The sequence below is a fragment of the Tenrec ecaudatus genome, chromosome 11, assembly GCF_050624435.1.
Source record: "Tenrec ecaudatus isolate mTenEca1 chromosome 11, mTenEca1.hap1, whole genome shotgun sequence".
Lineage (NCBI taxonomy): Eukaryota > Metazoa > Chordata > Mammalia > Afrosoricida > Tenrecidae > Tenrec > Tenrec ecaudatus.
In genome coordinates, this window is record NC_134540.1 from 49,468,135 (window position 1) to 49,479,657 (window position 11,523).

Sequence of the window (11,523 nt, forward strand, 5' to 3'; positions counted from 1 at the left end):
GGATAAGGTCATGAGGACTGCTGGCCTAAAGTAGAGAGAAAGCAAGGAAATGAGGACTTCCAGGGAGCACATACTTTGGGAGAGGATGCTCAGATGGCAAATGGAGCAGAGGAAAGTAAATTAGTGCTTGGAAAGCCAGAGGCCAGGAGAAGAGGCGGGGTCAGAGGGACACACGGAGGGACAAACGGGTCACAGCAGTGAGATTATAATGTTGGGCTCCTTTTACACCAACTGGAGCTAGCAGAGGGGTTAGCAGTGCAAGAAGCCAGAATGTCCGGAGAGAAGGCAAAAAGCCTCGCTGGAAGGACACCATTCCATCGCTGCTGCATGGGGAACATCCAACCAGGAAAACAGAAACCACTCCAAGTATTTTTCAGGGAGGAAATGCAGTACAGAGAATTGGTTTCTCAAGAGATGGAGGAGCAGGGAGCCTGCCTATGACATGGAAGTGAAGTGATCCTGAAATGGGCCAGAGCAGGGAGCTGACACCTTGCCTAGGCTGGGGAGACAATAGTAGGAGGTGGAGCTGCTGGAGTTCAGGACCAAGGTCACTTGTGGGCAGCTAGAACCAGAGAAGATTGCTGAGCAAGGGCAACGCCACACAGGAGGCGCCCTCCCTGCCAAGGATGCTGTCCCAGGCTGAGCGGGCAGAGATGGTTTGCTCCATCTCTATCCAGTCTCCCTATAGTGATTCCCATGGTTGGGGGGGGGGGTGGAATTGAACATAGGAAGCCAGCAGATCCAGAAATCCAGGAGAGCAGCTTGCTGGGCAAATCCCATCCACACAGAAGAGAAGATGGGACGTGCAAGGAAGCTACCCAGCACTAAAGGGAAAGACAGAAATCCTGGAAGAAGGAGGGGGAGTTTGTGTTTGCTAGAATGAGCTTTAATCCGTGAGCTGCTTATACTTATACAATGGACACGCTCCCAAATCATTTGCTTAGTGCCACACATCGATGTCAAAGGGATGAAGAGAGCAGTGGGTAAACATTGCAAACTGGCCCACTGACCGCCCTGCCACACTCCCGTGGAGCCTGATGCCACGCCACGAAGCCCAGCGTTGGACGGGTTGGGGAGTTTGAGCCATATTGCCCTCTCCCCAGGCACAATGAGTCTGCCACTAATCCAACCTGAGGAACCCCATGCTATTCAAGATCTGCACTGGGAACCCACCACCTGATCTGCAAAAGACAGACTTACAGCCTCACAACTCATGAGGCAGTTCTGTTCCTCTGTCCCAGAGGTACACTATCTATCTTGACTCGGCTGGGTACGTGAGTGTGGTTTGGGGAGTCTCAGCAGAAGCAGTCCTGGTGGCGGAGAGAGGGCTCCCTGTGGGTCAGCAGTGTGAGCCCACCAGCCTCTCCACCAGAGAAGGCCAGGCTTTCTGTGCTGTAAGGAGCCACAGCCTCCAAATCCACAGGGGGCACCTCCACTCTGTCCTTAGGGTCAGAATCAACTCCATGGCTCTGCATTTGGCTAGTTTTTGTCTTTCTGGGGTTCTTGTGGGGGTGGTGGTGGGGGTGGTAGTGGTGGGGAGTTGTTTTTTCTTAAGTCTAACCAGATGATTTTTTTCCCCAAAGATCTAGAATGAAAAGGCACTTTGTTTGGATTTTAGTTTTTAACAGTTTTCAATTGAGGTTTCTCTGTTTTACGTTGTTGTTGTTAGTTTTTGTCTGTTAATGTTTGGGTTTTGTCTATGGATCCAGGCTGGGTAAATCTATTGAGGCAGGGACGGGATTAATGGCTCCTCAGGGGTGTGGCAGCGGTCGGTGGGGAAAGGGGAGCTAACAATGATGAGTACAAGAATGAAGAAAATGTTCTAAACTTCATTGTGGTGATGCTTGTACAACTCTTCTTGATATGATCACAATTTCTATTTTGTTTTTAATCAAGTAGTGGCCTAATACTTAAATTAGTACCCCCCCCCGGGACCCCTTGCCTTTGTGTTTACGTGTTCCTGCCTCTTTGACCCGCATCTGCTCAGGTATTTCTATTTCCATGACTCTGCTCTTCCCAGTGAGCAAAGCTCAGAGGGTCCTTTGCTGCCCCATTCTACCTCCTCCTCCCAACATTCCATCTCTCTGGCGTTGACTCGGCACGGCTTGTGCAAGAACAGGGGACTAAGTCGCTCTCGCATGATTCAGCCTTTGCTTGTCTGAGTGAGCAGACATGCAGCTAGAATACGTGTATCAGGCCACGGGACAATTAGAAGGCTGGCTGATCGCATTTCATGTTCATCTAACAAGCTTTACCCTGCTCTTTTTGTCACTAAGCATCTAATTCAAAGGCATGGACTTCTCTCCCCTCGTCCTCCCACCCTCTGTAGCCCAGGATCTCCTCTGGGAGCTGGCAGCCTCAGAGAAAGCAGGAAGAACTGCGGTCAGAGGTCTGGCGCTTTGACAGGAGGAGAGAAAGGAGACAGCATTCCCCCACCCCCACCTCCCCAGCAACCACTCATTCACTTAGCAAAAATATAGGCTATTGGAGCAGCATGAAAACAATAGGTATAAGTGCACAAAGAGTCAGGCTATGTCTTCCAGAACCACCGGAGGATGAAAATCACCTATTTGGCCAAGAGTAAGGGGAGGGGAAAAATCACTTTTCATCAAGGGACAGACATGCAGCGTAGCCGCCGAGTCACGGGCCTTCTCTCCAAGTCCACAAATCTTGCCTGTAAAATGTAACTTTCTTCCTTTAATGATCTAGTAGTGAATTATTTATATTCTTCACTTTATCTTTCCTTCTTCTTTTATTTATGCTCAAGATTGGTCTGCTTAACTCTATGGAGCCCGACCAATGGGTTACGAGATTGGCCAGCGATTCTGAGCCCCCTAAGAGGGCCAAGCCCAGGGGGGAGGGCAGAGGAATGGTGCGGGCAGAGGACTGGAACATGCAGCATGGGAGTGGGAGTGAGTTAAATAACTGTCTACTGTAGACCCTGGGCCGTGCTAAGGACCTCTAGCAAAGCAATGGTTTACACTAAACATACAGTCAGCAGTTCAAACCCACCGGCAGCTCAACAAGAGAAAGATGCAGCAGTCTGCTCCCCTAAAGACCCGTAGCCTTGGGAATCCTATGTGGGATCACTGTGAGTCAGAATCCACTCGAGAGCCGTGATTTGGTTTGGGGGTTTGGGTAGACCGTGCTGGCCTTTCTTAAACATCAGCCTTGGACCCCTCCCCACGGCCAGGACCTTAGTTTCCACTCTCATCACTGCCTACCTGGGCAGTGTCACTTCCTAGGCTGGACCTCCCAAATTTGAATCTTTTTTTTTTTTTAAATCCAGGGGTAGGGAACAGATTTGGGGTTTTGAGGTTGTTAATTGTTTTTCAATAAAAATGGAAAATTCTTCAGTATCTCATGCTTAGTTCCCCAGACACAGGTTGGTGAAATTGTCGATTTGGGATGGGGTTTCAGAAAGAGCAGAAAACTGTGAGAGGAGTCAGAAAGGAGGGGCAGACGATACAGGTTATCCAGCAAGTGGCCTCTGTGGGCAACGGAGGTTGGCTTTCCCCGGTGAACTCCGGGATCTGTGCACGACACAAAGCAGAGCAATCACACCAGGGGCGGAGGTTCCTACAGCAACACTAACTTGCAGCAACACTAACTTGCTGATAATCAACACCCTCGTCTCTTGATTACTAGCTCCCTACGTAGCTCTCTTCTAACATGGGCTAGGGAGCCTTGGTGGCATAGTTGTTACACATTGGGCTGCTAACTGCCTGGTCAGAAGTTCGAACCTCTTAGCTACTTGATGAGACAGGCAGGGCTTTCTACTCCTGTAAAGCGTCACCATCTTGGAAATCCACAAGAGGCAGATCTACAGGATCACAATGAGTTGACATCGACTTTGTGGCTGTGAGGTTAGCTTTGGGTCCTTTACAATGGACTAAGGATTTCTGGTGGCATAGTGGGTAAGCCCTCAACTTACCCACTGAAAGGTCACTGGTTCAAATCCTGCAGCCCTTCTGTGGGAGAAAGTCAGTCTGTGGCAGTCTCTTTCTGTAAAGATGACAGTCTTAGAAGTTTCATAGGGCAGTTCTACCCCCCCCCCTATAGGGTCACTATGAGTTAGAATCAGCTTGACTACAATGTTCAGTGCTTTCGAGGGGAGAGGATGGCATGGGCTCTTGCCATTAACCCGTGCCCTTTGTGGAGAACTGCGGGTGCTTGCAGAAGCCTTTGTTCATAGTAAGCATGTAGTGGAGCAAGAGACTGACAGCACATATTCCACGGAGCCACGATCCGGAGATTTTGATTCGGGGGTCTAGGAGGAAGGCAGGTCTGTGACTTCATAGAGCTACAAGGCCCTGCTGGGGTTTCTGTGCACACACGGTGTCTTGGGTGCACCTTGGGAGGTCTTTCCTGATGTGCTTCCTTCTGCTCAGCAGCCCTATGGAAATCAGGAGCCTGCGACCTAGACTCTGACCCAGGGCTCTGCCCAGAAGTGGACATTGGGTTCAAAGGTTCTCAAGGTGCTTTCTTCAAGTGAGACCAAAATAGACGATCTCACCACTTGCAGGCATTAATGACCTCATCTGCGGCTTTTCTCCCACTGTTTATGCTGTTCACCACAGCACCTTGGCCACATTCCAGTCGGGATAATTACATTGGGGGTAGCAAACTTCACCCTCCAGCTCCAACTAAATCAAGTACGCCTTCCAGCTTCTGGCCATAACCTTTGGTATGCTGCTGTGGGTATTAAAGAGCTGTTCTATACTTGGGATGGCTGTATTTGTGAAAAATCAATACCCTTGGTATAACTTTCTATACTGGCAAAAAAACAAACAACCACCCAAACCACATTCTAAACTATCACCAGTTAAACTAGCTAGTTTGAATTTCTAGCTAGCTAGTTAAGCTAGCCAGTTTTGAATTTCTTTTTATTCAATTCCAGAAACAATGAGACAATCACATTAATTTTCTAAAAATTTTTGTTTTCTCTTTTACTTCTATTGTAATTGTATTACTTTTCTATTGTATTAGTTTTCTAATGTATTACTATGGTAGTGACAAAACAGACTTACATGGCTAGAAAGAAAAGCAAAACTTTTTAAAGAAGGTCAAATTTTTTTCCCAAATAGGGAGACACCCAGGTACACAGGCAGTGTGTCCCAAATGAGCACGAGTGAGTGAGTGCGTACACCCTTTATTGGTGAAGCACAGGGCGGGTGGGAGAAATCTACTCTTGGTCGTATGAGAAAGCGCAAATCAAGTCTCTCAGTGTTCTGTCATGGGGTTTGGAAAAAGTGGAAAAGGACATTACAGTGCATATGTCTGCACATATATACACATTGTCTTGTCCATTAAAATAGGAGAGAGAGGTCTGGTAGACTTCCAGATACTAGTGGATTAAATTAAATATATGACTCCCGGCTTCCGCCATCTTTCCATCCCTCAGTCAGACGCGGCCCGGAGATGCTTCTGGAAGATCCATCACGATGGCCACCCAAGGAGAACCCCAGGTCCAGTTCAAACTCGTACTGGTGGGTGGTGGTGGTACTGGAAAAACAACATTTGTGAAACGTCACCTGACTGGTGAATTTGAGAAGAAGTATGTAACTACCTTAGGTGTTGAGGTCCATCCCCTTGTGTTCCATACTAACAGAGGACCTATCAAATTCAACATGTGGGATACAGCTGGTCAAGAAAAATTTGGAGGACTGAGAGATGGCTATTATATTCAAGCCCAGTGTGCCATTATAATGTTCGACGTAACCTCAAGGGTTACTTACAAGAATGTGCCTAACTGGCATAGGGATCTGGTTCGAGTATGTGAAAACATACCCATCGTGCTGTGTGGCAACAAAGTGGATATTAAGGACAGGAAAGTTAAGGCAAAATCCATTGTCTTCCACCGAAAGAAGAACCTTCAGTACTATGACATTTCTGCCAAAAGCAACTACAACTTTGAAAAGCCCTTCCTTTGGCTTGCTAGAAAACTCATTGGCGATCCTAACTTGGAGTTTGTTGCCATGCCTGCTCTGGCCCCACCAGAGGTTGTTATGGACCCAGCTTTGGCAGCCCAGTATGAGCATGATTTAGAGGTTGCGCAGACAACCGCTCTCCCGGATGAAGATGATGACCTGTGAGAGAACGAAGCTGGAGCCCAGCGTCAGAAGTCTAGTTTTATAGGCAACTGTCCTGTGACGTCAGTGGTGCAGCATGTTTGCCACTCTTATTACATAGCTAAGCAGAATGTGCTCATCTTTGGGATGCTGAAGGAGATGAATGGGCTTCGGAGTGAGTGTGGCAGTTAAAAACCTTTTCTTTTTTTTTTTTTTTGAACCCACATATCTAGCTGTTTGGAAACGCATTTTTCTTTCTTGAAATTCAACTACAAGACTGCTACAGTCACACCACAATATTCAGTAGTGATGTTTTGTTTGTTAACTGTCATTCCCATTCCTTTTCGTTAGAATAAAGTTTTATTTCAAATATCTAATTAAAAATATATATATATGACTCCCTAATATTACTTTACAACACACCATGCAAATGGATTACATATAGAAAATTAAAACAAACATAACTTTGAAATTCAGATTAATCTTAGAGTATCCAAAACAGTATTTGTGCTGGATAGACTATGGGAGATGATTTTAAAAGAAAAAAACCAGTGCAGTTCACCTGAGAGCTGGAAAATTACTATTCTACTTGAAAACCCTTCTAGCTAGCACCTGTTAATAGCGGGTCTCTCAAACTAGGTTAACATCCTATAAATCCATTTATTCCCCCGCCTCTCTGCTAAGGCGAATGCTTTTCTGGTGAAAATGACTGTTCGGTGCTACGTACTACCGTCACGCCATCGGTTCTCCACCCTGTCCACTTCAAATTTCTTTACTTAAGGTATAGTATTGAAGCTAAATAACTAGCTGTGTCAGAAGTAATAAACAACGGAATGTAGATTCTTTCAAGGAGCTCAAGAGGCCTCAAGATCTATCATGGGTGCAATGCATGTCTGAAGTTTGGGAGACAAGCTCCATACTGTACACTGCCGAGAAGCCTCTCATCATTTTAAAGTGAAGAAAAGAAATGCCATGCCCTGTCACCATTGTTCAGAGGGAGGTCATTCCTCCTACCCTAAGAGCCAGCGGATTTGGCAGGATAGGTTTGGTAATAAGGACGATGCCTGTATTATGCAGTGCCCCTGTCTGTCCCTGGTCACTACACTTAGAGACTTTCTATTCATATCACATGGCATGAAATATGCAGGTGCGATTCATCAATTACAATGTCTCATCTCTTGCAGGTACACAGACAGACCAACAAAATCTCCCATCATGGCTCTGGTAAAATTTGCATACAGAATAATAGTTCCTTAGCAATTGTCCAAGCTGTAAACAATTTCACAAACAATTAACAATACACCCAATTCTAGGGACTGGGCTTCCTAGTTTGGTGAAGGAGGTGGGGGATCATGTTTTCAGAGACTGAAGACAAAATATACTGTGGGTATAATACATCTTAGTCTAGTGTCAACGCTGAATCTTTACTGCCAATATAAGAGGACCTTCTAAATGCTGTCCCTATTTGAATAAAAATCCTAGTGATCTTGAGGATTGCTTTTAGGTAAAGAGAGAACAAAGAAAGAGTATGATAGCAAATCAGGGGGAACAAATTGTCGTGAGACCAAGGGACCAACTTAGGCTCTGTCTCCAGAGTCCAGTCCCATCACCTCACGGGTCCTCGGTGTCCCCTAAAGCGAGAGGTTTCAAACAGGCCATCAATCTAAAAGTTCCCCCTCATAATAACCCCCCACCATCTGGTTAGACATCACCGAGAACTCGGGTTTTTGTAGAATCATCCTCAGAGTACCTAAGGACGGCTGAAAACATGCTTTCAGTGTTTGATGACAACAAAGGGAAGACTGAGAAGGGTCCAGGCAGCCCTCCAATCTGGTGTTTTCTAATTACTTCAGGCTTCAGAGCAGAGGGCAATTGAAATGAAATGCTTCATCTCGTTCCACAATGACAACATGATTCTTCCTATATGAGTGGATGGGAATATTCCTTTAAAAGGGACTCAAAAAGAAAAAGCTTTGCCTTACTCGGATGAAACTTAGCAGATCTCTCTCGTTGGGAGGGTTGCAATGCTTGAGCTACGGTGTGAGTATTAGGATGGGGAAGCAGCTGTCACTGCTTTGTTTTTTCATTCACAGTAGGTGGTTGCCAGGCAACAAAATACTATTGTCTGTTTCCATGATCTATTGGCCAATTCTATGGGTGATAATGCTTTCTACAGTTTAAAACAGGGCCACCTTTTGGACAAAAGAGATGAGGGAAAACTCAAAGCATAACCATAACATATATCTGAATCTTTTGACTGTACCCCCAATAGTATGTGTACAGATACATTACCATGTAGCTATGCATACCTGCACATCTATCTTACAAATATGCATGTATGTGTGTGACTATATATTCTTTTACCTCCAAACCCACCTCTATCCCTTCCAAGCTAAAATCAAAGCATGACAATTCTGAAAACATCACAAGAACTATTTCCTCAACACAGCAATCATTTCCAACTTGTCAGATGTAGCAACTCCTGTCCTCTGAATATAAAAGCCCTCCAGTCAGAAAAGCAATTCTATGTGTACAAAAATAAGAACAAATGGAAAGCCTTTACCATCTACTTTAGAATCATCTAACACTTAATATGCTATTTTACTCAATGTCTTGGGCTGCCATTGTGTACAAAGATGATGATTCAAATGGGGAAATTCTGTTGCTGTTTGCATCCAAGATCTTTAAAATTTATTTCATTTTAAAAATAATTGGATTTTTCTTCCCCGAATAGCCTTGCGATTCCCCACTTTGTTCGGATATGGGTCCCTAGGGAATAACAGTCATGCTACGTTATTCTTGCATATTTCATAGCCCACAATAAAATAACACAGCGTACTCAATATAAAGTTGTCAACATTAACTTGCATCAGCTGCTATTTGTTTTGCATTGACAAGGCTTCTAAAGAGAAGGATTATATTATTCTCGGGTGTACAGACACAACATCAAAACAGCCTGGAGGAATTAAAGCTTGAAAAAGCTAAAGGCAATCACGCTTTGCCATGAAGAGAAATCAGTATCGCTTATGCATCCACGTATCTTTCTGCAGAGCCCCCCTCCCCCTAAATAATGCCAGAACAATCTTGGAGTTTCAGGCCCCGCTCATTCATCTTCTCGCAGGATATTTCAAAAGCCCTTTAACTTAACCAGTTAGTGCAACCCTCTAGAGACGCTTTTGAAATCCCTGTTTGAAATGCACTGCCACAAGGAAATCGACATGTCCCAAGTAACCGGACTAAGCAATATCTATCACACATGGAATGTACATCCTTACTACAATGCTCCCTACCAAGAGGGCAACGCTAGCAAAACAGAAGCATGATGGGTTAACAGGGAACTGGGACTATCCTAAGGACCACTTTGCCGGCCTCTGTGGGTCACACCCTCTTTTCTTGGCGCGTCCTCCATGGTTTCTTCTTCACATCTCACCCCACACTGCCCCAGGCGCTGCTCCCTTTTCTTCCCAAGGTTGCTCACCTGTGCCACCCCTTCTCCTGCCACCCAATTCCCTCGTACTTCCTCCCTTCAGGGCCCTTCATTATCCCTCAACTCCCTCACTCACAGCTCCAACCCCTTGTGCCTCTAACTCCCCCTGAGCACCTTCCCCCACCCCCTCATTCTTCTAAGACTTGCTTAAAATGTCAAACCCACCAATCCAATCAAATATGAATACTAATTATGCTTACAAACCATTGTTGTTTTTCATGTTACAGCAGAAATAGAGGTTCAGAGACACGACACGTAGGGATGTGCTGGCTATGCACAGCGGGTAGACTGGGTCCTACTCAGCGGGGCTTCCCCACCTGTCGACCCCACTTCCCCCTGGTGCGTGCTGCAGGATGACAACCACAACACTCCAAACCCACCCCCTTCCAGAAAGGGGGCGGGGCCACGCCTACGACCAATCAGCACACGGGAGCCCCGGGTGTCCAACCTATGGGGTGGCCCTGGCCGTGCAGGGGGAGGACGAGGGGTGGTCGGGAGGGGCTTTGTCCGGGGGTGGCGCGCACGTGTCGAGTCCGGAGAGGAGGGGAGGTGGCCAGTGTCTAGCTGCAGCACCGCGAAGGTCCGGCCGCTCGGAGCCGCCTGGGCGTGCGCTTCGCTGGCCAGGGTGCACTCCCGCCAAGGAGCACCCGTCCAAAGAGTCCGAGTTCCCCGTGAAAGGGGACAGTTCCAAATAACAACAGAGGTAGCCAGCGTCTACCAGACCGGGAGGAAAGTTTCTGGGCTGCACGGAGTCGAGTCAGCCTCAAACCCAGTGGGGACAGGGATGCAGGGCGCAAGGGAGAGCCCGGGTGGTGGTGTGGGGGTCGGGGTAGGGACAGGGCAGCGCCGCAGGACCTGGTCCCAGGTGCAGCGCCTAGGGTGCGAGTCCATCAGGGGTGCGCTGTCCAAGGTGGGAGGCGCGCGACAGGCGCAGAGCCCGGAGCCCCACTCGGCTGGCGGGAGGCGGGGAGATCGGGGGAACAGCTGTCGGAGACGCTGGGCACCCCCGGGCTGGCAAAAGTGAAAGGGGTGATCCGGGGTAGGGCAGGGCAGGGCGCGCAGGGCCACCTCGAAGCCCCCGCGCTTGCAGACCCCCCTCCCCACCCCCTCACCTTGCTAGCTCCTCTCCCCTCCCCCCTCGCCCACTCCCCGCCAGAGCCCAGGTCCCCGAGCCCAGGCGGGGGCGGGACCGCGGATCCCGGGCTCGGAGCTCGGCCGCTCGGGGGATGCTGTGGGCCCCGCAGCTGCTTACCTGGGGCTGCGGTACCGGGAGCGGTGGCTGCTCGCCCCGCGGAGCCAAGCGCCGGGCGCGGCTCCTTCTCGCCGCGGCGTCTTCCTCCTTCTCCGCTTCTCCCCGACTCCGTCCGGCGCCCGGCGCTGCGAGACGGCACCGGGCTGCAGCCGCCTTTCGCCGCCGCCGCCGCCGCCGCCGCCGCTGCCGCAGACAGAGGACGCCCCGTGGCGGCTGGAAGCCTGTGTGAGTAGCGGCGCCCGGGAGAGTGCGATCTGCTAAGGGGCGCTGGAGACTCCGCGGCTCGGAGCGCGCGGGCGTGCGCACGCGCGCCTGTCAGTGTGAATGTGTGTGTGTGCGCGCCCGCGCGCGCGCGCCCACGGGGGTGGGGAGTCTCGAGGGGAGGGGGAGAGACGGAGATGCTCGTAGGGACCGGGGCAAAATTCTTCGCTCCGAGAAAGCCGTAAACCTGGGCTGCGGGACCGAACGCGCGCCTAGCCCGGCGCGGTTGGCGGCGGGGGTGGGGGAGGAAGCGCGGCGCGCGCGGGCCCTGGAGAGGAGCTGGGCCGGGCCGGGCCGGGCCGAGCGCAGCGCGCGGCCAATGTTGCAGCAGAGGCGGCGCCCGCAGCCCGAGGCCGCACTACCGGCTCCGGGTTGGGGCCCGGGTCGCTCGCTCCCGCCGCCGCCGCGGCCCTCTGGACTTCCAGGGGCGATGGACGCACGGATCCCACGGT

General features: G+C 49.5%; 1 protein-coding gene across 1 annotated transcript; it reads left to right on the plus strand.

Annotated features, from left to right (window-relative positions):
* The first annotated feature begins 5,444 nt into the window (after nt 1–5,444).
* LOC142461704 (GTP-binding nuclear protein Ran-like) lies at nt 5,445–6,333 on the plus strand. The gene has a single exon (XM_075563634.1). It carries the CDS (start codon nt 5,445–5,447, stop codon nt 6,093–6,095), a length of 651 nt encoding a protein of 216 aa, XP_075419749.1. The 3' UTR covers nt 6,096–6,333.
* Nucleotides 6,334–11,523: the final 5,190 nt, after the last annotated feature.